General features: G+C 46.7%; 1 protein-coding gene across 2 annotated transcripts in view; it reads right to left on the bottom strand.

The window, feature by feature from the left end:
* Positions 1 to 510: 510 nt before the first annotated feature.
* Positions 511 to 26,806, bottom strand: part of LOC119445992 (solute carrier family 13 member 3-like) — a 102,214-nt gene continuing 75,918 nt past the window's right edge. For both annotated transcript variants that reach the window (XM_037710291.2, XM_049663793.1), the window contains exons 5-13: positions 25,584 to 25,729; positions 23,355 to 23,418; positions 22,378 to 22,515; positions 18,527 to 18,646; positions 17,473 to 17,661; positions 16,168 to 16,348; positions 15,458 to 15,619; positions 8,576 to 8,713; positions 511 to 3,382 (exon numbers count right to left, since the gene is read on the bottom strand). In XM_037710291.2, the coding sequence (XP_037566219.1) occupies positions 3,137 to 3,382; positions 8,576 to 8,713; positions 15,458 to 15,619; positions 16,168 to 16,348; positions 17,473 to 17,661; positions 18,527 to 18,646; positions 22,378 to 22,515; positions 23,355 to 23,418; positions 25,584 to 25,729 (1,384 nt within the window). In that variant the 3' untranslated portion in view covers positions 511 to 3,136. The remainder of the gene's footprint in view (positions 3,383 to 8,575; positions 8,714 to 15,457; positions 15,620 to 16,167; positions 16,349 to 17,472; positions 17,662 to 18,526; positions 18,647 to 22,377; positions 22,516 to 23,354; positions 23,419 to 25,583; positions 25,730 to 26,806) is intronic.

Raw genomic sequence — 26,806 nt, 5'->3', positions numbered from 1 at the left:
AGCGTTGTAGAAGGCACGGAGTTATTTTTCTCTCGCGATCCGGCATGTGCTGAAGCATTTCCATCATGATAGTTTTACCAAACCACTCGTCAAGATACACAAATCTTATTTATACTGACAAATACGTGTCTTAGAAGCAGTCACAATTTTTTGAGCGGGACTATTTCTTTAGTCGCGGAGGAATTGGCTTCTGCGCTTCGGTCAACTGGGCAGGGCCTCTCCTGTCTTCTGAAGTTGTACCCGACTATAGCTAATACAGATTTCATTATTTTACGCTAACTGCGAGGGTTTACGGGTTAAGCAGCGGTGCTGGCCCGCACGAGGTTGCTGATTTTATTCGGGCAAGGGCAGGCGCATAACTATATATAACCACTGCATGTCAATGCACTTGATGCTGAGGACTTACCCAGTGCTTTCCACTGTCGTATGTCTTGAAAAAATTCAGTAAGCATAACTTCAGTACTCTCACTCACACACTGGGTCAATGTGTTGAAAACCAGGAAACGGAGCCGAGGCAGAGAACGTCTTGTTTATTTGACGCTAGTAAAGAGAAAAGAACGCAGGCGCGTCCTCGCTCGCTTGGCACTTCGTCTGCTCTTCACTTGCAGAGCATATTGTATAACACAATCAATCAATCAATCAATCAATCAACCAGTCAATCAATCAATCACTCAGACAATCAATCAATCAACCAATCAATCCATGAAAGACTTTGTACGTCCATGAAGTTCCTGCAGAGCTTACCCGGTGCACTCCATTACCGCGTGTCTTGCATAACTTCCGTATGCCGAATCACTCACTCCGCTTCTTTATGCACACTCAATCAATCAATCAATCAATCGCAGCCTACCAAGTAAATCAACAACTGCAGGGGGGGGGGGCGCGCTGGCACAGATTGACGACAACAAGCAAAGGCGAGAAGTCAAATTTCCTTCTTTGGTTCCTTCGTTTATTACGACGAGCCGGGGCGTAGGAACCCCGATACAACGACCACGTCTGTAAATGTACGCGAGTATACAAGTCTCATACAAACGCAGCAATGCGAAAAGCACAAAAACTGTGCCCGTAGAGAGTAGGTATGTACATGTGGCACGGGGAGGGCGCCGACGACGATCAGTCGACGATCTGCGCGCCCCTTTCGCGTCAAGACAACGGTGCTATAGTGAACTCTGGACGTTGATCGCAGTAAGAAAGGCCTAACTGTAGCATAAAAAAAAATTAGAGCCAGTTGTTCTCGCGCACGAGTCGTCTGCAATTCCGCAAACCGAATCTTTACACAACCACGACGAGCAACACGTGCGTCATCATCGCGTTGAACCACTGAAACACTCCGTGCATTATTTCAGTTCAGATAGAAACGAGAGCTCACTAAAAATAATTTTCCTGTTGATATTGGGAGACACGCCCAAAAACTAGCTCAGAAAAAAAAAAGAAAAGGTAATCTGTGTGTGTCTGCCACGCAGCCTCATACTCTATATTCTCGGGCTTGGGTCGGGTGAAAAAAAGAAAAAAAAATCTTCATCCAGCTTGGCAGCACAGTCTGAAATCTGAAAGTGCAGCGTTGTGTCCGTCCGTTAGAGGGCATGTGACAGATATCGATACCAAGTCTTAATAATGCGCTCGTTGTAACAGTAATGAAGCTTACTGGGTTGCTTTTGGGAGTCGACAAGAAACAAAAAGCCCGGAAACAAACAATCGTAGCAACGTTTTCCTTGAGTACAATTTCCCACGAGCAACCACTTAAAGTGCGGCTCGTTTCCGTACGTGGCTGCACATAGCATTCGATATAAACTATATGATCGTGCAACACAACACAGCGCATTGAGGCTAGGTTTTTCGCAGCTCGAGTATGCTCGGAGTAGACCTTCACTAGCCCTCCTAGAGAAGTTTTATGATAAGACGGCTTACGATTAGGATATCGTTGTCCCTTTAAATAAGCATACGATTTCATATCAGTTGAATGAAACGTGGAGCTACCAGAACGCCCAATGAGTACCTACGGGTAATAACACTGTTTCTTACGTTCAAACGAAGGTTCGTGTAGACAGTCCGTATAGTATAAACGGCTTCATTTTTTTCGAGCACGACTGAAGAGAATTTTTAACAGATAAACAAACAGTCCACAAAAGCTACATATCTGGCTGAATGGTTTCATCAACATTTAGAAACCCTGTTCGAATTCGTATGGCGGAAGACGGATGAATATTTAGCGGAGAAAATCACAAGCGAAAGGCTCAGCGTTTCCGAACTGAGACGTCAACGACGTTTTTGCCATACTATCGCATTTTGAATGACCGAGCTATCCTCTGGCGAACATCACTGTCTTCCGCGTTTATCTGTCTCTCTTTGTCGCTTTATATGACATTTTCATCGAGGAAAACATAAATGTTTCCTTTCGACATTTTACTTTGATCTGAAGTAGATCGTAATTCCCTTTCAGTAATCAATGGCTGGCATCTAAACACGCTGTTCCAATCTGCTATGTCATCTTCTCCGACTGCAAATCTCTGCTGCCGGTAAAAAAAGACCTATTCGGGATATCCAACGCTTAACCAAATAATCTAACATATTATGTCCCGTTATTGTTCTAACCGTGGTTCCGTACCACCGTTATGCGAGAAACGCGCAATTCACCGCTTTACGTGTTTGAGGCAGCATTCAGATCTTCGATAAAATATTGAAAATGCGCGCGAGTGAACAAAAGGAATACCGCAGTGATCAATCAATGTACGGAGAATACGATTAAACGCAAAAAGAGGTAAAAAAAATACACACTCATTTCTATCACTGGTCCTCTCTTGTTCACTGCAGTTCCTTGACCTCAGGTAAGCACGGCCACGCGAAATTGCTTAGCCCCGTCCGACAACATTCACCAACGCAACATACACATACGCGTGTATAGGCACGAAGGAAACTATGAACACCGACTGTTTCCTGCACGCTAAACACTGAAACACCAGACGTCATCGCATGCCTTACTGGGCGCCGTTTCGGTGGGGCCGTCACAACGTCAAACGCCTCACGCGGTAGAACGCAACAGAAACAGGCCGCGCACGCACTCGTCGCTCCCGGACAGGAGCGCGCATGCGCCGAAGCTATAGGAACAGTCCGCGACGATCTCTTCTGTCGCGTGACGTCACGTCGTGATCATGGGCGTCGCCGCTGTCGTCGTCGACACCATCCCATCCGCGAGTGTGACGTTGAAAAGCGACGCGACGGTGGCCTCCACCAGGGTGTCGTTGCCGACAAAGGGGACGATACCGAAGTCCTTGGTGGCCCAGGATGGAAAGCGGTAGAGATCGAACACTAGCGGCCCTATCGTGTGGATGGCGGCCAGTTGCACCAGCACGCAAGCCACGTTCATCATGAACCCCATCTTCATCTGCGGGAAGAGAAAGGAGGGCAACGGTAAATTTCAAGAGTGATGGAATGGGGGCTTCCCTATCGAAAAACCCATGTGCCCCATATCCGATAACCCCAACAAACAATTGGGGATCCCATGTAAGAACCCGTATGTTACCACAGGTCATAGGGGACATACTATCGAGAAAAGAAGCATGTGCGCCATAACTCCCCGCATTCAATATAAGAACATATCCGGATCTGATAAAAAACAGACAAAAAAACGTGTTTTTATATATCGCATTGGACATATATAGGACTGGCCGCATATGATATATGGGAACATAAAGGTTCTTATATGGGATCCACATGTCTTCATATAACGGTTGTGAAGATCACAAGTGACACGCCTTGTAGGTTTATTGGAACATGCGAGTTCTTATATGCGCCCATATGTGTTCATATGGGAATATTAGATATGGGGCCGTTCTCAGTGGGGTATTTGTTGACTTTCTATGGTGCATCATCGTCATCATAACCAGCCTATTTTTATGTCGACTGCAGGATGAAGGCATCTCCCAACAATCGCCAATTACTCCTGTCTTGCGCCTGCTGATTCCAACTTGCACCTGCAAATTTCCTCGACTGCGCTTCCCTTCCCTTGGCAACCATTCTGTAACTCTAATGGTTCACAGGTTATCTACCCTACGCATTACATGACCTGCCCAGCTTCATTTGTTTATCTTAATGTTAATAGAATATCGGCAATCCACCTTTGCTCTCTGATCCACACTGTTCTCTGCCTGTCTCTTAACGTTACACCTAAGATTTTTTATTCCATCACTCTTTGCAGGGTCCTCAACTTGTTTTAGAGCTTATTTGTTAAACTCAAATTTTCTGCCCCATATGTTAGTACCGGTAGAATGCAATGATTGCACACTTTTCTTTTCAACGACAATGGTAAGCTCCCAGTCAATATTTGGTAATGCCCGCCGTATCCACTCCAACCAATTTTTAATCTTCTGTAAATTTCCTTGTCATGCTGCGAGACCCCTGTGAGTAATGGACCTAGATCAACGTGCTCCAGTACAGACTCTAGAGGCTGACTAGCGATCATGAATTCTTATTTCCTTGCCAGGCTATTGAACCTTACTTTTCTATTGTGCATATTCAACCCATCTCTTGTACTTTCTCTATTATGGTCATCAATCATTTGTTTGAATTGATGTCCAATGTTGCTGAACAGGACAATGTCATCTGCAAACTGAAGGTTGCTGAGATAGTCTTCGTTAATCCTGACTCCTAAGCCTTCCCAGTCTAAAAGCTTGAATACTTCTAAGCATGCAGTGAATAGCATTGGAGAGATTGTCTCCTTGCCTGGCCCCTTTCTTCATAGGTAACTTTCTACTTTTCTTGTGGAGAACCAAGGTATCTGTGGAATCTTTGTAGATATTTTCTAAGATATTTACGTATGCCTCCTGCACTCCTTGATTACGCAATTCCTCCATGACTGCTGATATCTCTACTGATTTATCTACGAAAGCCATATAGAGAAGTTGATTGTACCCCGCAGACTTCTCAATTACAAAATTGATCACATGAATGTGATTCATTGTAGAATATCCCTTCCTGAAGCCAGCCTGTTCTCTTGGTTGATTTAAGTTAAGTGTTGCCCTGACTCTATTGGAAATCATCTATTGGTGATGCATCAATTATGGTGAATCAGTACAGCGCAAATGCAAGGTACAGGACAACGATGGACGCGACGAGGAGAAGCTTTTATTTTTTTTTTCGAGACAGAAGCTTGTTCTCGCCTTGTCTATCTGTGCCCTGTGCCATGCACTTGCACTCTACCCAAGCGCCCTGGTAAAAGTAAGTGCCGTACGCGGGATTCAGAAGACGCATTCATGCCGAGAGGTGTTAGTTCCGTTTACGCTATTCCGCTGGGTATTATAGTCATGGCAGCATAAAAGCGGCCAAGGCAATTACTGTGTGTCCTTCGCTGGAGTGATTTGGGCAAGCGACCTTGGCACTCCAGTCTCCATTCTCTCGTGGCAGTGGACTATTTGCTAATTTGGTTTTTGTATATTAAAGAGAATCTTCCTTGCCGAGTTCGAGGCACTTTTTCGTGCATATGTGGCCTCTAACGTCGAACGCGTTGGAATTGAATGGTACATGAATTTGGTAAACTACGTCCTTTTGGCACTTTTGGCTGCAAAACGGCTTTGTGACTTTGCAAAATTTCAACAAAGTACGGTGTCATAAATAATTAAATGAAACATTAATAAAATTGCCCGACGTGAGGATTCGAACACAGAACCTCTAGCGCACAAGCCTCAAGTTTGAAACCATTTCGGCAAGGCCGCATACGTCGACAAGTGGCACAGAACACCGTTTCTCGAGGGCAAGCCACCGCGTTGAGACTCTTGGCGCGTTTCGATCCACAGTTGCACTAGAAGAAGCAGACGCATCAAAAACACGACGGGTGCAGCGCGACACAATGGATTCAACTGAAAATTTCAACAAATAATATTTGTGTGACGTACTGCACGTAAATATGTGCATATAATATCCAGCCTGTCTTTAGTTCCCTGTAAATAAATTCATTTCTCCGTAAAACAGGCTGATCTTTGAAACTAATATTTATACTTCGAAAACCACGTTTCATATATGCACACACACATGGTCCATGAGCGAATCACACCACGAATGCTTCGCTTTATGCAGATCTCAACTGTTGTTCAGTGCGCCAGTTTTATTCTGGTTGAGAGGCTCCGTACGGAGTTGGTCTGCCATGCAGCACTGCAATGGCCAGATTCCCAGGGTGGCTTTGTTATCCCTTCTGTGTGTGTCCGCTGCAGGCTACTACACTCTTAAAAAAGTTTTGCACCTTTGGTGCTTATTTTGTTCCACAACAATAATTGTCATCTGCCTTGCGTGCGTTTCCTTTTAAAAAATGTCGCAGTTTCGCCCGAAAGGCGAAGCATCAATTGCAACAGCAAATTAGTAGAGAGCTATTCGGAGTAGGGATAGTAGTTTTATCGGATACATAAACTTGGACACATTCGCTTACTAACTGAATTAACAAGCGTGGTGTCAGCGCGCACAAGCAAACATGCATGAATAGATCACACTCATTTACCGCAGACAACCACTGTCAAAACGCTGGCAGCAAGCGTAGCCGCCGCAGCGAGCGAAGGTTCATGCGGTCTATCGCTTCAACGGAAACTGAGCGGCGAATGCACGGCGCATACAAAGGTCAGAGCCGTGTGGAGATCGCTTACAAGATACGGTGCGCGCGACAACACCGGCAGAGCGTACTGGCGCAAAGTACAAAAATGCATTTGTTGGCAGAGTAGAAGCCCCCCGCCCCTCCCGCGCTGCCTTTCCGTTTTCCTCTTTGCGCGTGAGAGATTGCGTCGCCAGTTCCCCTTGCGCCCGGTTGCAAGATACGCATTTGGTGCCGCAGCACGGCGTACAGCGCCTTATATGATGCATACTGCATCATATAAGGCATGCCGTATTAACGCAAATGAGTATAACGGGTGAAATACATACGGCTCACCTAATTACACCGCACGTGAGCCGGTAGGCACCATTTGCGTTAGTCCAGATGCGATGGTATAGCGAAAGGCATTTAATTTATAGCCCACTACCTTAACTAAACGCGCCACCTTAGATATATGGTGTGAATATAAAGATTAAATACCCTCTGGCGGTGACAAAGGCGAAGGACACATGCCGCCAGCCGTCTCGCATTCTCGCCTCTCCACACGATGCAACGTGCCAACAGCTACGTGGATAATGAAAATGAGAGACAGCTGGAGACGTCACTAAGATATTCCCGAACATCACAGTGACGTCATAAATTCTGAATGCGTCTAGCTAATCCTCTATCAGTAAACTACTGTACGGTATTCTAAAGGAGCTAAAGACTGCCCCCTGTTACGTTCGGCGACCAGCAGGGGCAGCGATCGAGCTTGAAGTATCTCCTGATTGCGTGTGACGAATCGCTTCGGGAGGCTGAAAAACGTCCCGCCGGGAAAGATCAGCGGCGATACCAGGCCTATACACCTTTCAAAGAATACGTGTCACCCGGGCGCCGACCACGACGCTAGGAGGAGGAGACTTCGGAAAAGGGCCGCTACTACGACGCTTTCTCACGGCCGCTCGACAGACCAGCTGGCCGTCAAGGCCGTTCTTCAAGCAAACCCATCAATGGCTGGCCCATTCCAGGAACAACAGACGCGTCAGTTCAAGTCAGGCACGAAGCCCCCTGTCTACGAGTGTGCCCTCCTTTCTGTGGGGGAGTGTGTGCCCGAGGGCACTTCTCCGAATGTGTTCGGGAAACAAAGGCGCCGGGGGATTATCCACACCCTCGCCCTCAAGGCGGACCCTTCGGTGACTCTCGACGCTCCTATTGGAGGATGGTGGGACCGCAGCTTGGCCAGAGGGCTTTTAAGCGGACTTTTGCGGCTCTCTGGTGTGCTTCGATCCAGTCATGCTAGACTGATGAGACGTAACATTCTCCTACTTCTTATGTAAATAATGTAAATAAACCCAGTACTCTTCGTCCTCGATGAGAACCTGTTCCTCCTTTCAATAACGTCTTCAGCGTGGATGAGGCGGACGACGGCATGGGCCAGCTACCACTTTGGATATGCCCGACCCCAACTATTACAACTGGCGGCGAGACGCACCGGTGGCGTAGGCTAGAGAGCGACCCGCAGTTTGACGTCGGACTCCGAGGCCACGACTCCCAACTCCTACACCCCTAGCAAGTTACCGGAAGCTTTCTTGTTTCAAAATGGTCGAAATACGAAACAAATAATGCTTTGCAATCCGCTTCAACGCCACGTCGACGCGCTAGCGCTGAGCTTTCGCTCAGCGCTAGCGTTAAGTTAAATAAAAGTTAAGTTAAACGAAAATGGAAATGTTAAATGTTAGCGCGTCGGAAATGTTAAGAGGGCTTTGGCCTTCATTTTCCTTGAATTATAATCAACGTTTCTCTGTCTAATTAATGACAGAGTTTTGAGAGAACACTTTACCAGTTCCAACTGATGTAATGTTCACATTTCGTGATCTTGTAAGTAGTCATGAAACGGGCCTGCATGCTTACATTTAACTCCGTTATGGTGTTATGCCGCATGGCAACCGAAGCGAAAAAAAAAAAAGTTGCCAACTTAGGTAGGTACCCCACATATAAGCACCCTAAGGCGCCCGGATTACGTACCATGTCTATGGTCCTTAGCCTTCCCATGTCGCACAGGATGGCGTTGGCCCCGGTAGCGATGGGCAGCATGAAGGCGAACAGGCAGCACGCCTTGACGGGCATCAGGAAGTACAGCGGGTGCACGCGTGTCGCCACAGCCTGTTGAGAAGAAAGGACACTCGCTAAGAACGTTCCCTTTTGCAACATTCAAATGACGTTACTCATGTATCAGATTTTATCTAGTGCAGGAACTTCGAAGCTAGCTTACTTTGCGCTACCACGATGTGCTTGCCGTATCTAACCTGCATTGTTAAATTGCCGAAACAACCTCATGATACGAGCGTTGCGTGTACAAATGATGTTTAGAAATTAGCTTTGATAGAACAGGATATTGAGTTTGTGTTTTTGCAGTTGTCTTTTTTTTTTTGTTCTTGTCATTGTTGTCATTGCACAGACACACAAACACAGAGCCTGGAGGATCAGCGAAGTCTGGTGGACCGGGCCCGGGCTGCGGCATTAGCCAACGGCTTTCTGGACTGAGAGAGCCGCCCATCTAGGGCGAAGAAAGAACACTTTCTCGCTGTTTCTAGCAATAAACGTTCATTCCTCCTCCTCCTTGTCATTGTTGTGGTTATTGGTGTTCTCGTTTTGTACAATCTTCTTTCTGCTTTCTGGGGTTTTACGCGCCAAAACCAGTTATGATTATGAGGCACGCCGTTGTGGAGGGCTCCGGATTAATTTTGACCACCTGGGGTTCTTTAACGTGCACTACAACGCAAGCACACGGGGGTTTTTGCACTTCGCCTCCATCGAAATGCGGCCGGGATTCGATCCCGCGATCTCGTGCTCAGCAGCGCAATGCCTTCGTTTTGTTTTGTACATACAGTACAATATATTGTATATATATGGATATACCTATAGTTGGCATATAGTTGGCATAGTGCTGTATAGTAGAATAGTATGTCAATTGTATATTCGTTTTTAGTGAAATTACTAGCTGATTTTGATCGCCACGTGATTATTGCATGCTTATGCTCGTCGACGTGCACGTCGAACTGCACTAAGAGCAGATGCCTTTTCATGCTGTATAGCCCTTAGTTTCTGCTTCCGCTCCTGTAAATAAACAGGCCCAAAAATATTCAATACGATATATGGGGGCTGTTTCTCTCGAATACTGTATTCGATTCGATTCGGAAAGTTTGCTATTCGAACACCCCTAATTAACAGTTTTCTTTCACGACGGCTTTGTACGGTCACGGAAACGTTATAATAGCGACGGACGCCACAAAGAATTTGGCCTGACGTACTCTTAACACATTGCGCTGTAATAGTTAGCGGACATGCTATATTTTCCCCGCGGTCGCAAAACGAGGCGCTTTCACCTGAGAGCAAGCGTGCTTCTCTGCAACGCTCCGTATCATTGTGGCAAAGGCTGCTTCGACAACACAAATACGGCAGAGCCTGAAAAGCAGGGAAAGTGGCGCCACTGCCCGGCGACTCTCGTCATCAGTCGGCTGAGTCAACGGCCTCCGAGGCTGCCGGCACGGCGAGACCGAGACCGCTCCAGACTCAGGGGCGCTGATGGGTCAGATCGATCGCTCTCTCACGCATATTGACCCTTTTCGCGGAGCAGTTTGTTTTAGAGAAACGAGATGGCGCTCACGGCGGCGCGCCATACCTCTCCCCAGCGACCGTGCACGAATACGAAACCATTACCGCTTCTATCTTGCTTCTGTGCGATCAGCTGTCGGAAATGCAACTGAGTTTTCGCTAACACACTGTGCTCCAATCATGCTAGATTGAATCATGTGGATTGAAGACGTGTGCAATAGTTGGCTGCAAAAATAGTGACTGGCATGTTAAGGAATAGAATGAATCTGCGTGGCCAAGTTCGCGGACCGCTGCTGCAACTGTCCGAACGTGTTACCGGCACTTCGTGATGTACAGTCGGGCGCGATATGAAGGTGATCGCGCGAGCGTCGACCAAGAGCGAGAACAGCGCCAAGGCCCAGAATTCAGTTTTGAGGAGAGGGAAGTACTAGGCATGTCTCCCTCACTCTTTTTGCTGTTCCTTAAGCAGCGGTCACTCCCGCCCGAGGAAAGTGCTTTTTCAGTGATTTTTTTTTCTTTACTGGCTTCAAGCAAAGGCGGGGACGGAGGCGGGGACCATTTTCTTGCGAAATGAGATTCGGGGTCGCATCAGCATCGCAGCAGTTATACTCTTCAGCGTAAACCCTTTACGAAATTTCATTGGTTGTAGAAATCAGTGAAATGACGCAATGCCCATTTTTTGTAAAACATCGCACATCAAATAAATGAAGCGAAGCCAAGGATCGCCTTTAGTATAACTTTCCCACCAACGTTGTTATCATCCTGAAAGATAAGAGCCCACCAAGTTATGATTGATCGCAACAACTGGGAAGGTAAAAATAGAGAGAAAGAGCGGTGAGTTCGCCTTGGGAGTGATTGTCGCAGCATGGAACAGCTAACGAAGGAGAGAAGAGCGTGAAATCTTGATTTTTATATTTCCTAAACGTGCCGCTAGGGCCCTGGTACGCTTGGCCGGTCGACGCTCGCGCGATCACCTTCATATCGCGCCCGACTGTACGTACGGCTTTCCTTGAGGATGCAGAAATCTGCTCATCCGCCAGCTCTGTATCGCTAACCTTCAAAGAAAGGGCTTCATCCCCAGAACGTCGGCAAGAGTGAGTACCACTCGTTAAACAATGACAAAGGGAGTAGCGCCGCTTCCTGTCATAGTAAGTTTCGCGCACGTTATCTATACACATCTGTCCCAAATGGCAGGAAAACTTACGCACACTCTATCGCCGACGTATCAAGAATAAGTGAATGAGCGCACACTTGAATATGTGCACACTGTATACGCACAATAAATGACGGACTACACCGATGGCGCACGAATTGTCGAAGCTGAATGTTTCGTGACGGTCCACAAGAGTAAGCGAGTTACTAGCTGTAATATATATTTCCTACAAGGTATTACAATGACCACCGGTTATCCATACTAGGCCATATAATGCGTAGGATGGATAACCGGTGGATCATTAGGGCTACAGAATGGATACCAAGAGAAGGGAAGCGCAGTCGAGAAACCAGGTGGGATGATAAGGTTAGGAAATTCGCAGGCGCAAGTTGGAATACGCTAGCGCAAGACAGGGGTAATTGGAGATCGCAGGGAGAGGCCTTCGTCCTGCAGTGGACATAAATATAGGCTGATGATGATGATTACACTGTACAAAACAGCTACGTTTCAAGCCTTGCGCGCAGCAAGAACAAATCTATCGGAACTGAGCACAACCGCGAGCGATTAGGCAGAAAATAATCAGATAGTGGTCGCACCGAAGAACTTCACTGAGTCAGAAACTGACAAGCCGCTGCTTCAAAATATTTGCCAAATAAAGTACAAAGAGCAAAACACACTAATCCTGATTCAATTCATGAGCGGAATGTTTGTATAGCTTGAAATACATGTTTAGCCCCGCTTTTAGGACAAGCACCATATACGCTGCTTGCGCAGTTTGGACATAGCTTAATCTGCTCCGAAAGCGCTTTTGCATGTTCTCTGAAACTGTGATCAAAGCTTCGTGTCGTCCACCTAGTCACCGTCGACGATATCTCCGAAAACAGAGGTTTTCTAAGCCGCGCCGGCGTCATACACTTCCATTGTAAACAAGGAGGCAACGGAGGCAGTTGAGGCAAGCAATGGACGCGTCACCACGTGATCAAACATGGCAGCGCCCACGGGATCACCGCGAAAAGGGTCAATACTCGCACGTGCTTTGGCACCTTTAAATGTCAGTTTTGCAAGAACCGTTTTACTCTTTCTGTTTTCTCTCTGCCAATTCTCTATTTTTGTAGTTGTTTTTTTTTCCTGCTCCGTTTAGCGACGGAATTTCAACTGGTATGTATCGCCTCACATAGACATCGTTGCTAAAACGGCGCTAAGTTCGGCTGGGCTCCTGTGTTCGCCAAAAAGTCGCTCCGAAAAAGCCGCGTGAGCGCTGACGTGGAGCGTATTCGGAGACGGTCACAGTTGCGCGCATAAACCACGTCTCTGCAGTCTTAAAGGGACACTAAAGAGAAACAAGACGTTCAGCTGGAATAAAAGAGGGACCTTCAGGAATGCATGCAGTTTTTGTCGGGTGTAAAAATATCAGTTATTAGTGGAGAAATTCGTAAACAAAGACCACATATCTCTTCCTCAATTTCTCTCACCCCAGATTCGGCGCTGAAGCAGTGTCGTCGCGGATTTCATTGTTCTCAGCGAATCAGAGGGCGCCATGATACGTCCCCGCTTGCGTAAACGGCCGAGGCGCTCGCTCCATCATAGGCAGCATGGCCGCTGCGTTTGCGTTCGCTGCGACTTTTGCTTAGGTGTCCTGTGGCTACGATGGATACCGTTGCTGACACTGAAACTTGCAACGAAGAGCTCCCTAGGGAATCAGAACTGCATTTGAGCGACTTCAGTGAAACGGAGCACGAAATGATCCTCCGTGCTCGCGCGGTAGGTGCTTGCACGTACGATGGCGGTGAGCAGCCGGCCGCGCCGACGGAAAGCGAGGCGGCCGGTCCGCCAGTGGACAATAGAGTGTTTTAGCTGAGCGCTTGCTGTCCGCTCCGCTCAGACCGGTATATGCTAGCAAATGCCACACAACCGCTTCGCGGGAACGCTATTGCGCTTGCGCACAACGCTCATACCGGCAGCGGAACGAAGACCGCATCCCTCGCTCCGCTGCAAAGCCGACTGAGCGGAGCCTGACAGCGTGTCTACTTGGCCTCTTCGTCGTTTTGCAGCCGAGTTCATAGCGCGTCGCTCGCGTCTCGGCAGGACGCGCTTATCAAGTGCGAAATCTAGGCAGTTCCCTGCAGTATCTCAGAGCGTGAAATTTGAGCGGAGCGGAGCGTAAGCGGCGCTTTGCTAAAACTGTCTAATGTTCCCGACAGAACAAGCGTAGAAAGTCCGGTATGGTTTTTTCGTGTCTTTTTTTAATGACATTCACTTTCACCGAGCCGCCAGTTTGCTGCTGCAGAGGCATCAGTAGGGGATTTGATGATGGCGACGTTGATGGGACAGCTACTCGAGAAAGGACTGGCCTCTGGGGCACGCCAGGATACTTTCCGAGGGCAGGATTATATACATAATCCGAGGGCGAGAAATGCAGAGAGCACACCATCGGTTTCTCAGGCTCTTTTGCCGTTTTATAATCGGCAGAGCACTGAGCCATTGCGAACACCGGGGCTCATGGCGCGGCAGCACATGAAAGGACACAGTCGCGTCAACACTGCTGCTGCCCCTGAGCAAGCACCTTGCGCCGTTTATACAGCCCTCAACACTACACACACGAGGCATTTTCTGGCCGTTTCCCTCGAAGTCAACGTTTTTCGAGCCACGCAACACGCAACCAAACACTGCAACACTGTAGAGCGGAACAGGCGCGCGCGATGATGCATGGAGCAAAAACGAAACTATCACGACCGCATGTAGCGTCTTGGCGTTTTTTCTTATTACTTATTTAATTTTGCGCTAAACTTGTACGTCCTTGCTTGAAACGGCTTAAAAAGTTGGCAAATTCTGTTTATGTACGTTTAAGGTGTATTTCATTTTGCGCTTTATTAACAGCGATAAATCGCTCTCGACCAATCGCGGCCGGGCTGCGTTTGTGATCTCCGACGTCACGAACGTGTAGTGCGGGAAGTTCGAAGGGGCGTCAGCACCTATCCTTCAGTTTTTCGCTATTTTCTCGCTTATCAAACCTCTGTTCGCAGTAAGAACGGTATGCCTGTGATCGTGATAGGATATTCTACCATTAAAGCTGAACTTCCGGTTTCTCTTTAGTGTCCCTTTAAAGGTATTGTGTGTTAGGTTGTGCTTGTTATGCGCAGCGGTCTGTACTTGCTATCCGCACTCATTAAGTCATACAGGTTTCGGAGCACCTTTTCTTAATCCACCTGCACATTGGGACATAACTTAGGAAGTTCGTACAACGACGCGGTACTGTAGCTTGTGACTTATCGTCTACCTGCGCTGAGAATGATGCATTTATTTGATACGCGCCGAAACTGACGAAACCAACTGAGAAAAAGCGTGGCTTCTAAACGCAGATATCTTGTTCGGTAGCTTGCATGTTTGTTTGTTTGCTTGTTTGTTGAGTAGGCCTTTGGAGGGAGGTTTTCTCACTCGATTGCAATAGCATTTGTTCGATTAGTTCTGCTGGTAGTGTCGAAGGGCTGAATGGAAGAGTTTGCGGACACGCCTCGTTCTTTTCACTTTAACGTGACACGATCCGCAGACCTCGAGTAAAACGTCAATTATTATGTATCTGTACTGTGACATGAGTGACAATTAACTGACGTACCGCCTCTCATTTCCGCAATCCGACCAGTCGACGCGCCGGATTTCAATACATGGGACTTGCGGTTAGTTTCGCAACGTGTGCGACAAAGAGTTTTTTTTTCTGTTTACAGCAGCAAATCCACGAGTATGAACAACGACCGTGCTAGGTTGTTATTCATCGGTTGTTCATAAAGTGTCGCGACCGTACAACATGCTGAAGTTCGTGCAACATAACAAAAACATCCACAGGCAGCCTTGTTCTTTCTTTTCCCGCCATGGAAGTATAATTATTTCTGATACACTTATCCAACATTACAACCGGAACGCTCCTTCATTTAGCTAGCCGGCCTTCACAAGAACCCACCTACAGCTTCGATCACTTGTTACGCGATAACAGATGCCACAAGACTCTCCTCGTATGCGTACTCAAAGAAATTCCCACGTCATACACATAGAGCACAACATGCGACGTGCAAGTCGTCATCAAATAAAGAGAATCACTAAAAAAACGTAGACATTGAACGATCGAAGACCGCGATTTCACTCACCAATTCGCTGATGATGGGCGTGAGGATTCCGGTGACCACGTAGGTGCTGACCACTTCGGTGAGAAAGCAGCCGCTGAAGCACAACAGCACCAGCACCAGCCCCGAAGGAAGGTCTCGAAGCCCGTTCAGCGTGTTTATCACGATGGCCGACAGGCCGGAACGCTGCGGCACACAGTAGCTCGGTTTGCATGAACTCCACGCTAGTGGGCCGGAATGCAAGAACGCTCGCGTCTTGTTTACACGTTAAAGAACCCCAGGTAGTCAAAATTAATCCGTAGCCCTTCACTATACGGCGTCTCCTCGTGACTCATACGCTCTGTAGTTTCTGGAGGCTGACCGCACAATTTCATTTCATAGAAAACGCAAGCGACGCCTTTTATGCTTTTGCTGCTCTTTTGATTCCTGCTAGCAGCACAAACACATCAGTTGTTGAGAATATATAACCACTGTTCCTCATATAAGTAACATTTTGTTGCGAGTCACTGCCTGTTTGCGTCTTCTTTCAATGTCCATTGTGCTTTCGACTGTCTAGTTTCACGTGGTCGCATAAGGCGGAATTAATTAACATTGCAATCAATCACTTGGTTTTTTAGTCATAATTAGTTCGTTAAACGGTTCGCCAAGTAAAACAGCTCCAATGGTTGCAGTGCATCACTCCCTTTGTGAAATCGCGTTCAAGCGGTGCATTCCGGTAACATACGGAGGCATACCTGTGAAGCCTCGGCAATGGACAGGCATCCACCGAAGAGTATGACGATGCCCCAGGGCATCTTGGTGGAAAATTCCTTAAAGGAGACCAGTGGCTCACTGCAGTGCAAGTTTCGCGGGTTCTTGGGCAGAACAAACAACAGGAAGCAGATGGCAAGCGCCGGACTGGAAGACTTGATTTGGCTAAGGGAAAATAGAGAGTTGGAACCGTATGAACAAGCAATCCGAAAGAATGTAACACTCACAGAAGCTAAGGCAATTGCAGGATAGTTAAAATGCTGTTATTTGCAATGTCACGTTTACATTTTGTATTCTTTGGTATTTGGAAAAAAAAGGGATGGGAACAGAAGTGAAGAAAAGGTCAGCAAGGCGAAGGTTGTATAGAAACCAACATGTCCCTGCCGGTTCCGATCCCACCCTCAGCGCATCTGCCACTTTACTCCAGTTTTGACCTTACTATATGAGCAAGTACATACAAGATGAACTCTATTACAGCTAAAAATTGTCCACTTCTCTTGCCCCCCATCACCCCGGAATAAGTGTGATAGAATGTACACGGCAACGCTTGTCATGCCTTAGGCTGCATCTGTCAGAGCATAACTTTACGCAGACAATAACCGCTGAAAGAAGAGAATGTGGGGGACAGTCGAGAAAATGCAGGAGGTTCGAAAGTGGGCAAGGTAGATGCACTACAGGTCGGATAACATGCCTGATCAGGATCATTGCGCTGGTCCCTAACTATATATGCATACTTTTTCTTAGCTTCGGCAATATGCTTTCGCTTGTCACTGAGGTTAGTACCTTCGTTTTCAGAATATGTTTCCAAGATCAGAAACCACCGTGAACCGCATGCCCACAGATAGCTTCACATTTCATGGTAAAAGCTGCACAATGTTCGAACCAATGGATAACAAGTAAGCCGCTGATTACATCGCGCAACGTGCTGTTCCTCGTAGCCGTGGAAGTTGCACGTCCAAAAGACGAAACGGTGCAACCAGCGAGCTCAGGCGAACACTATTCAAAAGATGAAAGCCAGAAGCAGTTGTGGCTGAGGGCGCCTCCAAGAGAAAGGGCTTACTAGTTTTTACCACGCCTCGGAAGCTTAGGCAGTTCCCACAACGTGCTCGTACCATATGATGCAGTTGTCTGACCCAGGGTATGATTTAGTGTTCACTGTGGTCGGATGATACACTGCTCGTGCTTAACTGGGCCACATTACGCTGCGGCCAGATTTTGACTCTACTAATACCACTACACTACGAAAATAAACAACTGAGAATGATGCAGTATGGGGTAGAAGTACTCACTTGCCGTACTTGATGAGATCACCCCAGCCCGTCATGAAGTGTGGCTTGTAAAAGAACAGCACAATTATCACAGCAGCGAGTAAGATGAGCACCGTGTACTCGGCGAAGCTGACGGAGCCCAGCCTCTGGTACTGTTGCTGGATTTCCCGCCGGATGTCGTTCTTGCCCTCGAGGCAGTGCTCGTTTCTTCTGAAAAACGGACGGCCAGTGACGTGGCAGCGATAAGTTACAAGCACAGCTCGAAGCCAAGAATGCACTTTTAATAGGCTCCTCATATGGATGCCAATAGCTCAGGCAAGTGTATTCCATAGGCGTCCTTCCCTAAAGCACATACATCCTAGGTTTTCATGGGTTAGAGATGGTATAGATTGGTTATAGACACTAAGCACTGTAAGCCTAAACATTTCTCTACTCTACACTCTACCTGTCGAAGAACTGATATTTTGTATGCAGTGTATATTCATAAGTCGAGGAACGGTGCTGCCCCACACAGCATACGGCAGTGTCAGAGAACTTCCAGGAATTTTCTAGCTTGACGCTAAACCATAGTTAAGCAGCGCACGAAACTCGTGCAAGCTGCATGGCTTCAGTACTGTCAGTAATTTTCTCACTACATTGCTCGAGCATTTGTTATTTGTTATGCAGTTGTTCAGCAACGCGAAGCAACAAAGTAGTTCACCAAGCAGTTACGACCACTTAATTTTCATGCTCTTGACTAAATGCGGCCTGCACCACCAGCAATTATTGTTCAATCAATCACCTTTTTGTTCGGTTGCATTTTTTTTTCCTTTCTCCGTTTTTGTAATTTTCTTGCTCACTCAGCGAACCGTCGACACGGTGTGTGGCAAAAACTTTGCACGAACTAGCGAATGCACAACCTGACACATGAAATATGCTAGAACTGCGAATGCTTCAGCTTCGTGGTACTGAAAGGAATGGGTGGATATTGTGTTTCGCGATCCCATGTAAAATTCTCCTTATCACTAAATGAAAAGCGATCCCATGTAAAATTCTCCTTATCACTAAATGAAAAGCAAGATGGTGTTTCATTTACCTGCTAAGTCTGATGACAAACCAGAGATACATCCAGCCTATGGCGGTGCAAACAATCATAGGAGGAATATTGTACAGCATCCAACTGGCTGATGTGAGCTCCGTGGAATGAGGAAAAAGCCTGAAAAAAAAAAGAAATCGCTATTAAAAAAAAGTGCGACATCTCGCGTGCCAGTGGCAGCAATGAAACATGCAAACGATTATGCAAATATAACTGAACTTTTTATGTAAGCTTACATGGCCGTAACGATTTTTTCTACAGCTCTTTCATAACTTGTATCCGGTTGCCTGTGAATGTTTGCTTTTTTCCTACGACGATTTCTTACTGGCCACCTAAATGATCGCTAAAAAGATTTCTTGTGCGTCAAGCCGGCGTCCTCACCTGTAGCCACGTGATCCTTCCTCAGATTGTGTTGTTCGGAGATACCTAGTGCGTTATAAGATAAAGCTATTGCAGACTGTTTTCACGCCGTTTCTGTAATTAGCCCTCCACGATTGTTCAAAAAGTTTTCGGGCTACCCTCACTTCGCCTGTACGTCACGCGACCTCACGGAAACCGCGAAAACTCCTCATATGATACGGCGCATAGACACTGACTATGCACGATAAAACTGAACAAAAAGGAAATAATTATTTGCAGCTCCATACATTTTTCTCCATCAGCTCACCGCTATTGGTCAAGAGTTATCGTGCTGCGCCCACTTCGCCTTTCTGTCACACAACGTCAAAGAAATCCATGAAACCTCACTACGTCTGAGTGACGTGTACGCATAAACATCCAATAATATAAATAGCAAAATATTTTTTTCCTTTTCTTTATTTATTTTTTTTTTGAAATAACACGAGCCCTTTCGTTCCGCAAGCCCTCGACGTCCCCTCATGGGAGGCTTAGGCCCGGCCATCTTAAAGTGCTGGTTCCGAAATAAATGTTTATTCCTGCTCCTCCTTTCGTTCCGAAAGGAATAGATGATGTTTGCCTGCAGACCGCTCTGACCAAAGCTACTCGGAGCTACCGGGAAGAACGAATTGATTTCCGTATTTTACTCCGTAATTTATTTACGCAGCAATGTAACGTTGTCGAGGCGTTTCGAAAGGTATACCACATCGTTCTGCTAAACTTTATTTGCTGAGGATGCATTTTAGTGGCATTTCTACTATTCCGTTGCATGCCGCCGCGATTTTCGACCAGCCAGCGCAAGCTAAACATGCGGAAGCGGGCCAATCACAGACGCCGGCACCACCTTTCTCATCCGTTTATCTACTTTCACTGCGCTAGCTCTGCCCCAACGAAACCTGTCCACTTCTGTGCACTCCTCACCTTTTGACAGCCAAATAGATAAGAAAAACCTGTCAAGGTGGCCAATGCTATTCTCTCTGAAAGCAAACAAAAGTGACCTCCTGTAAACGAGGAGAGCGTTTGGTTCGGCGCTTGAAACAATGCTGCGGGTCAACGCCCGATTCTTGCGTTGGCGGTTTACGTAAACTTGACGTAAGGAGATTGGACTAAACACATATTAAAATAGTTTCGCCTTATATAGGGCCCTAAGTGGGACGCAGGTCAGCCAGCCACACTTCGCTAACGAACACCGTGTAGTTAAACTTCGCTGAATGACGCTGTTTAAACGATAATTTATATTTATTTATTTATATACGCCCATCGTCAGGCGCGCCGGTAGCATGTCGCGTTGTTTGCTCCTTTCTCGGAAAATTCGGCACAATCGCGGACTGATAACGACACTGACAGAAACCACATGCATGTTGGCTTCTCTTATTGATTCCCGAGCCCTGCAGTAGTTAGTGCACGGCAAGTATAGATCAGACGGATCATGGTTTCAACGAAGGGGGTTTTAGGGTTCAACGGCACTGCTCGAGTGAAATGATGCGCTGTGATGCTCCGCTAGTGCTGCGGAAGCTACACAGCGGAGAGGCCAACAGGGAATAGTCCCCGCCAAAATTTGAGGATCTCGGCGGCGAAAGGGCTCGTCGTGGCACCCCGTGGCGGCTGCGGTAGATTAAGCTACGTAGTACACCGTTGCCCTCTCGAAGGCCACGCGGAGCAGACGCAGCTACGCACAATGCATAGATGAATTGATGTTTCTGTCTTTTTAAGATCGCATGTATACTTTTTCATTATTTAACTTAAAAATAAGCAATGATATACTACCGAGAATGCTCTCGCGATCACGAAATCAGCCAATAGCGTCAGTGGGCCAGCTGTTTTCGATGACGCCGCATGACAAGATTGCGGAAGCGAGAGCAAGCGATGTTTCACTGTGTTTGAACGTAGATGTAGATTTCAAGTTCCCTGCTGCAGGCAGCGCAATAATATTTGGCTCACACGTTCACAAGAGCCCCGTTACCAGATCGGCAACGTTTTCTTTTTTGTTACTATGTTGAAGAACTCTTTCCGAGCCTCTTTAACAGAGACAAGAATACGTCATGACAAGCCAAGAATACGTCTTGTCAACCTCGCGAACATTGGATAGTTCCAATAAAATTCGTTTACTCTCTCAAGCGCACGCCATTTTATTGCGATAGCAATTATATGGACACTCAAAAGCAGATTTCTGCCGTCGGCGTCGCCGTCGTCATCGCCGTCGCCGTGAGGTTCCGTATGACGTCAATGGAGTTGAAATCGTCGCCGATGATGATGATAAGTGGTTCTTGAGGGAAAGGGAAAGGTTGGCGCTATCATCGTCGCCGCGCGCCGAACGCTGTATGTGCGAGTGAAAGGGCGCGAGGGGCGCGCGCTTTCATGGGGAGTGAACGCACGGCGGAGAACAAACGCGCGTTCTGCGCCGTGCTCCCTTAAGGGCGGCAGAAGTAGGCGTCTCTTTCCTCCTTTACAATCACCATATATGTAGGGCAAACGCGCCTTCTTCCGACGCGCGAGAGGCCGTGGCGGAGGGGGGGGGGGGGGGGGAGGGGGGGGGGAGGGAAGGGAGCGACGTTTAGCTGCGGCACCAAGTGCCTATTTATATCAGAGGCTCCGGCAACAGTCACCAACGCCGCACGCATTTTGAGCGAACGCGGGCAAAACGCCGAAGGCGTCGACAACCGTTCTGCGTGTTGCCGGTGCTGCTGCATGTCCAAATTTATACAGCTGATAAAGCTAATATCATTACTCCGTATAGCTCTCTACATATTTGCTATCGCAATTGATGCTTCGCCTTTCAGGTGAAACTGCGACAACTTTTTTTATTATCTCTATGAGTATACAACCGAAGCCGACCGGCGAGGCGACCGGCTATATTTGAAAGCACGTCACGCCGTGCCCTTACGATACATCGTGCCCTGTCTGAACCAAAGTGTTTAAAGGAACACGACCCACTCTGCCGTCTATGACGTCATAAGGAGCTGGTGCGGGGACTACAATACGGCATCGCAATCCGTCTTTTGCTGTTACTTCAATTCTGGCGCATCACGCGTGCCCCCAAAGTTAGGCTGGTCTATTTGGGATTCTAAAAGCCTGTGTGTTGTGGGGAAGAGTGGGGGAGGGGGACGCAATAGCCAATTTAGGTTATAATAATACTACTTGTCTCATGTACTCTTAGGGGTAGCAGTAAAGCGACATCGGCGCACATAGACTGTCTACAACACTGAACGCGGTACCTGTGCAGCACGCTTCACGCTTGACCGTTACATATGTGTTTTTTTTTTTGCGCTATTGATTTCGCATCTCGAAAACAACCGAGAGATCGATGTCCTAATTTTTACTCAGCCTGCGTCACACGGCGGATAAACAGTAGCGGCACCGCTGAAGTTTGCGATGTCGTAGACTCCGTTTGATCATCCGCCATTCGTTGATCTGTAATCGCCACAATCAATAGACACTTCCGAATTTTTACTCACTCGTCGATAATGCCCTTGAACAGAATGTTGGTCGACGAGCCGATTATGGACCCAGTGCCACCGATGTTTGACGAGTATGCGATTGAAAGCAGCAGGATCTTCTTGAGGAGATCGTGGTTCTTCTTTATTAAAGCTCCGCTGATGAAACCAAGAAAAAAAAGAAGAGGCACAGATCGTTTCACGTCGAGTAGAATTGAAGGCAGATAAATGCAGTGACAAAAAAATGAAAACGCAATACAAGAATACAAATGTGAATCCGTGATTAAATACCAGTGCTAACGGACATCGAGAAAAGAGAAAAAAAGAACACCTGTAGACAAAATGATTGCTAACAACTGTTATGCAGTCAGCAAGCCTAATAGGTGTGTGTTCCTTATTTTTTTCGCTGCTCTCAAAGTCCTCTAGCACTGGAATTTAAGCATAAAGATTTATCAATTTCCTCCGACTTCCATGTCGCTAATCCAGGTTCGAAGTAGTAGAATTATGGAATAGGCGACCTTGTTAACAATGCAAGAAAGGCATTAACGCCCAACCATAGGGATAGAACAAGAACATAGAATCGGGAAGCAAACTAAGCGAAAAAAAATAATAGGAAGAGCGGCCAAATGGGTCTGCGCCGAGGCACTAAAATATGTTACACCAGCCGCAAAGCAAACAAGCACAAAATTAAAGCTTAGTTACGGTGCTCAACAACATTGCGATACCAAAACTTCAACTGGTAATGAATAGGTTTAGGGAAACAAACATGCAATTCTTTATGATTAATGGCACACGAGAACTATTTCGAGAACTTTCCTTCCCAGCCGAATTAGCGATTTCTTTAATGCGCCTTAGTATCGTCTTTGTTTATGATACTACAATAAAGAAAAAATAAACAAACAAATAAAAACAGGATGATATTGCAAGGAATGTTTCTACGGACTGGTATATTGATTGTAATTAGCTGAACCAATCTATTAGTACAATGAGTGACTCACCTTGGATCTGCACCGATCCCAACTTCAAAATGGTCCCCGCCTGCGTCACCATTCTGCTTGAAGCCTGCAGTGTCAGTAACAAGACAATCAAAAACGTCTGCTGACAACAGTGAGAAGAACAACAAAATACACGTTATGAGTATTACATGGTCGCCAATGAAAGATGTTTATGATTAGATTCAATGCGTGATTTCAATGCCCTGGCCATAGCAACCTTTCTTTGTTCCTAGGTATCTTTCTTGACGGCGCTATACCTTCGCGATCGTCATCATTACCAGCCCTAATTGGACCGTCGAGGAACAACGTTCCTTGCCGAGTATTTCCAACTACCTTTACACGGTGCGAAACACACGATCGAATTCAGGGTAAACTGCTGCATTTACCATCCCCTTACTGCACACTCCGTCGCCTTAGCTGATCACATGGTACTTGCATCTACGCATTAGCTGACTAGTTCCTCCTCCGAGCTAGTCCTCCTTATTGTGCACAGATACAAGAGGTCACCTACTAGCCTATGTTCCCCCTAAGTCTTACTCATCCCTAAGAAATGTCTTACTTATCCTAAGTCTTATGTTATCTTTATTTAAGAGGAAGCTTTAGCTAGGGCCTCCGATCTAAATACATGAGAAAGGAGAAAGTTTTTCCCGAGAACCGCTGTACCGATTTTGATGACGTTTGTTGCATTTAAAAGAAAAACGTAAACTCCAGTAACCGAAGAAGTTTTTTATTATTATTTAAGTCCTTAATCGCTTTTACAAATATTGCATAAAATTGAAAAACACGAAACCGAAGTTTACAACTCCGTAACTCAGCAACGAAAAACACTACCACAATCCTGTAAATTGCAACTAATAATACATCTAAAGGTGACAAAATTTGTAACAAATTTACGTAAGAAGTAAATTCATAGATTCAGACCCGCTGTGGTGGCTTAGCAGCTATGGCGTTGCGCTGCTGAGCGTCAGGTCGCAGGATGAAATACCGGCCACGGCGGCCACATTTCGATGGGGGCGAAATGCAAAACCTCCCGTGTACCATGCATTGGGTGCACGTTAAAGAAGACCAAGTGGTCAAAATTCATCCGGTGTGCCAAACTACAGCGTGCGCAATAATAGAATGGTAGTTTTGGCACGTAAGACCCTGGAATTTATATATATATATATATATATATATATATATATATATATATATATATATAATTAATTGAACAACTCTGTCCACTTTACATGCTCTTACGGATGCAGTTGACAGCACTGCAAGATCTGTTTTGGGAGCAAAGTTAGCTATTTGTAAACTTGGTGCTTTTGTTTTTTTAAGCTTGCCGATTTCCGGCAATTCAGCGAAAAATTTCAGATCCGAAATTAAAATTCTGCTTTCTACAGTTACTAGAATTTAACTTTTCCTCTCAAGTCCCCCCCCCCCCCCCCCAAAAAAAAAAGAAGAATTAAATCAGATGATTTTACGGATTGGCTCATCGAAACATTTCTGCGTTTTATATGCATTCGAATGTGTGGCGTCAAAGTTGGCCCCGGGCTAAAGCTTCCTCTTAACAGCACGTCTATAATATTGGGTAAGAAGCATCGAACCGTGAACTCTAAGACAACTGCCTCGGCTTGTCACCGTGATGTTACCTAGCAACTCAGCGGAGCGTGCTAAAAACACGCAGTTACAGACAAAAGATGGACACAAAAGGGCTAGGCTTCTCTTTCTTCCATTTGTGCCCAAGTGTGTCGACTCGTCCCGCTACACCCCCCGTTCAGCGCGGGCAACCTGTTTGCAGGACCCACCGTCACGGCTGAGCGGCCGAGGAGCTTTAGCTGTAGGACACGAGATTGCGTGCTCGAATGCCGGCAGTGATGGCCCCTGGTGTGTACAGGGAGGAAAAACGCCCCCACGTTCTGATATTTCGGCACACACCGAAGATGCCCGTGTGATGCACGTTTACGCTAGACTTGCCAACTATCTACATTCACCCTCGTAGGCCCTGATCTGGGATACACACAACCTCGTCAATTAACCAATGTGAGAACTTGATAACGAACCTGCGGTGTGGAACGAGCGCTCCCGCGCACTTCAAGCACCGCACGTTCTGTCGTGGATACAAGGCAAGACACACACACACACACAAAAGCGCTAAGTGTAAGCGTACACAGGTGCGCAGAAAACTTGAGGACGAATAATAGAAGACACACGGTGACACACGTGCAATGCGGTGGGAGCGTGACTTACACTCGTTCGTTGGCACCTGGTGGTAGGATGGCACGACCATCTTGGCTGCGAGGGCGATGGCCATGGGCCCCATGATGGTGGCCACGGCCGTGTTGGGCATCCACATGGACATGAACACCGTGATCGACATCAGGCCCAGCAGGACTCTGTTGCGCAAAAGAAGAAAAAAAATAAAGGTCATGTCCTAAAGGACGTAAGCAAAAATTAAAAAAAGAACACCGCGGGAAAGTGCAGAGAGCAAGAGAGACATTCACGAAATGAGAAGTGGCACATATATGAAACTCGCGCGAACTTGCCATGTGCTTGTGTGTGATTATGCAGGTCGACTGACTCCGCCGGTCTGCGTGATTCTAATCCACGCCGGTCAATCATATTGTCATGTTGTTGTGGTGATACAGAACCGAACATTGACACGACTGTGAGCTAAAAATCTAACTTGTGTCCCAAACGAACAGGCAATGCTCGAATAACAACAGTGGCGACCCGCAGGTTCATCGGTCGCCGATTCTAAGCTCAAAGATCAAGTCAGTCTACAATGAATTTATACATATATCCCCGTACATTCCAGAATAATCGCTGGTGCTTGCTTATAATCATCAATTCGCAAGAATACTCGAGTAGCGCGCACAATCAGCTTAGGCAAGACAGTTTCGCTTTGGAATGAGCCTCAACATTCAGGAAATTTGCGACACAGTAGGCGCGTCTTGCACAGAGCGATAAACCTGGTAACAGTGGTAATCGGCGGAAATCTGTCGCCGGACAAAGAAAAGAAAAGGACAGTATATGCTTGACAATATTTAGCTTCGGTGTGCCTTTTTGAATACGATACCTTTGTGTGTTTGTATCACTTTATTCAGCGGACAATGTGATCAGCTATTCGGAACAGTCATGTGCTACAAGTCCACAAGTGGAAATCACCTGTCCGTGGCGCGATTATTCGATGCTTAACTGTGCATCTGAAGCAGCACATTTTTATTTGCACGTCAAAGTGCTTCCGATACGTGTAACAGTCTGGACTCAGTATAGTGTGAGGCCCTCGCCTTTCGTGTTTATATTTTGCAGTGTGACGACTAAATGTGGGGCTGGTTTACTCTCCTTAGCAAACTTTGCTCGAGAATGTCCGTACCTGTGGCGTTTCCTTTCACTCTACAGAGTTTTCATTGCTATGATGATTGTATGCAAAATAAGTAGCCATCACCACTATAGGGTGATAAAACCTCTTT

The sequence above is a fragment of the Dermacentor silvarum genome, chromosome 3 (assembly GCF_013339745.2).
Source record: "Dermacentor silvarum isolate Dsil-2018 chromosome 3, BIME_Dsil_1.4, whole genome shotgun sequence".
NCBI classification, from domain to species: domain Eukaryota; kingdom Metazoa; phylum Arthropoda; class Arachnida; order Ixodida; family Ixodidae; genus Dermacentor; species Dermacentor silvarum.
The sequence above is the reverse complement of the archived record's forward strand: the minus strand, read 5'-3'. Positions and strand labels throughout refer to the sequence as shown.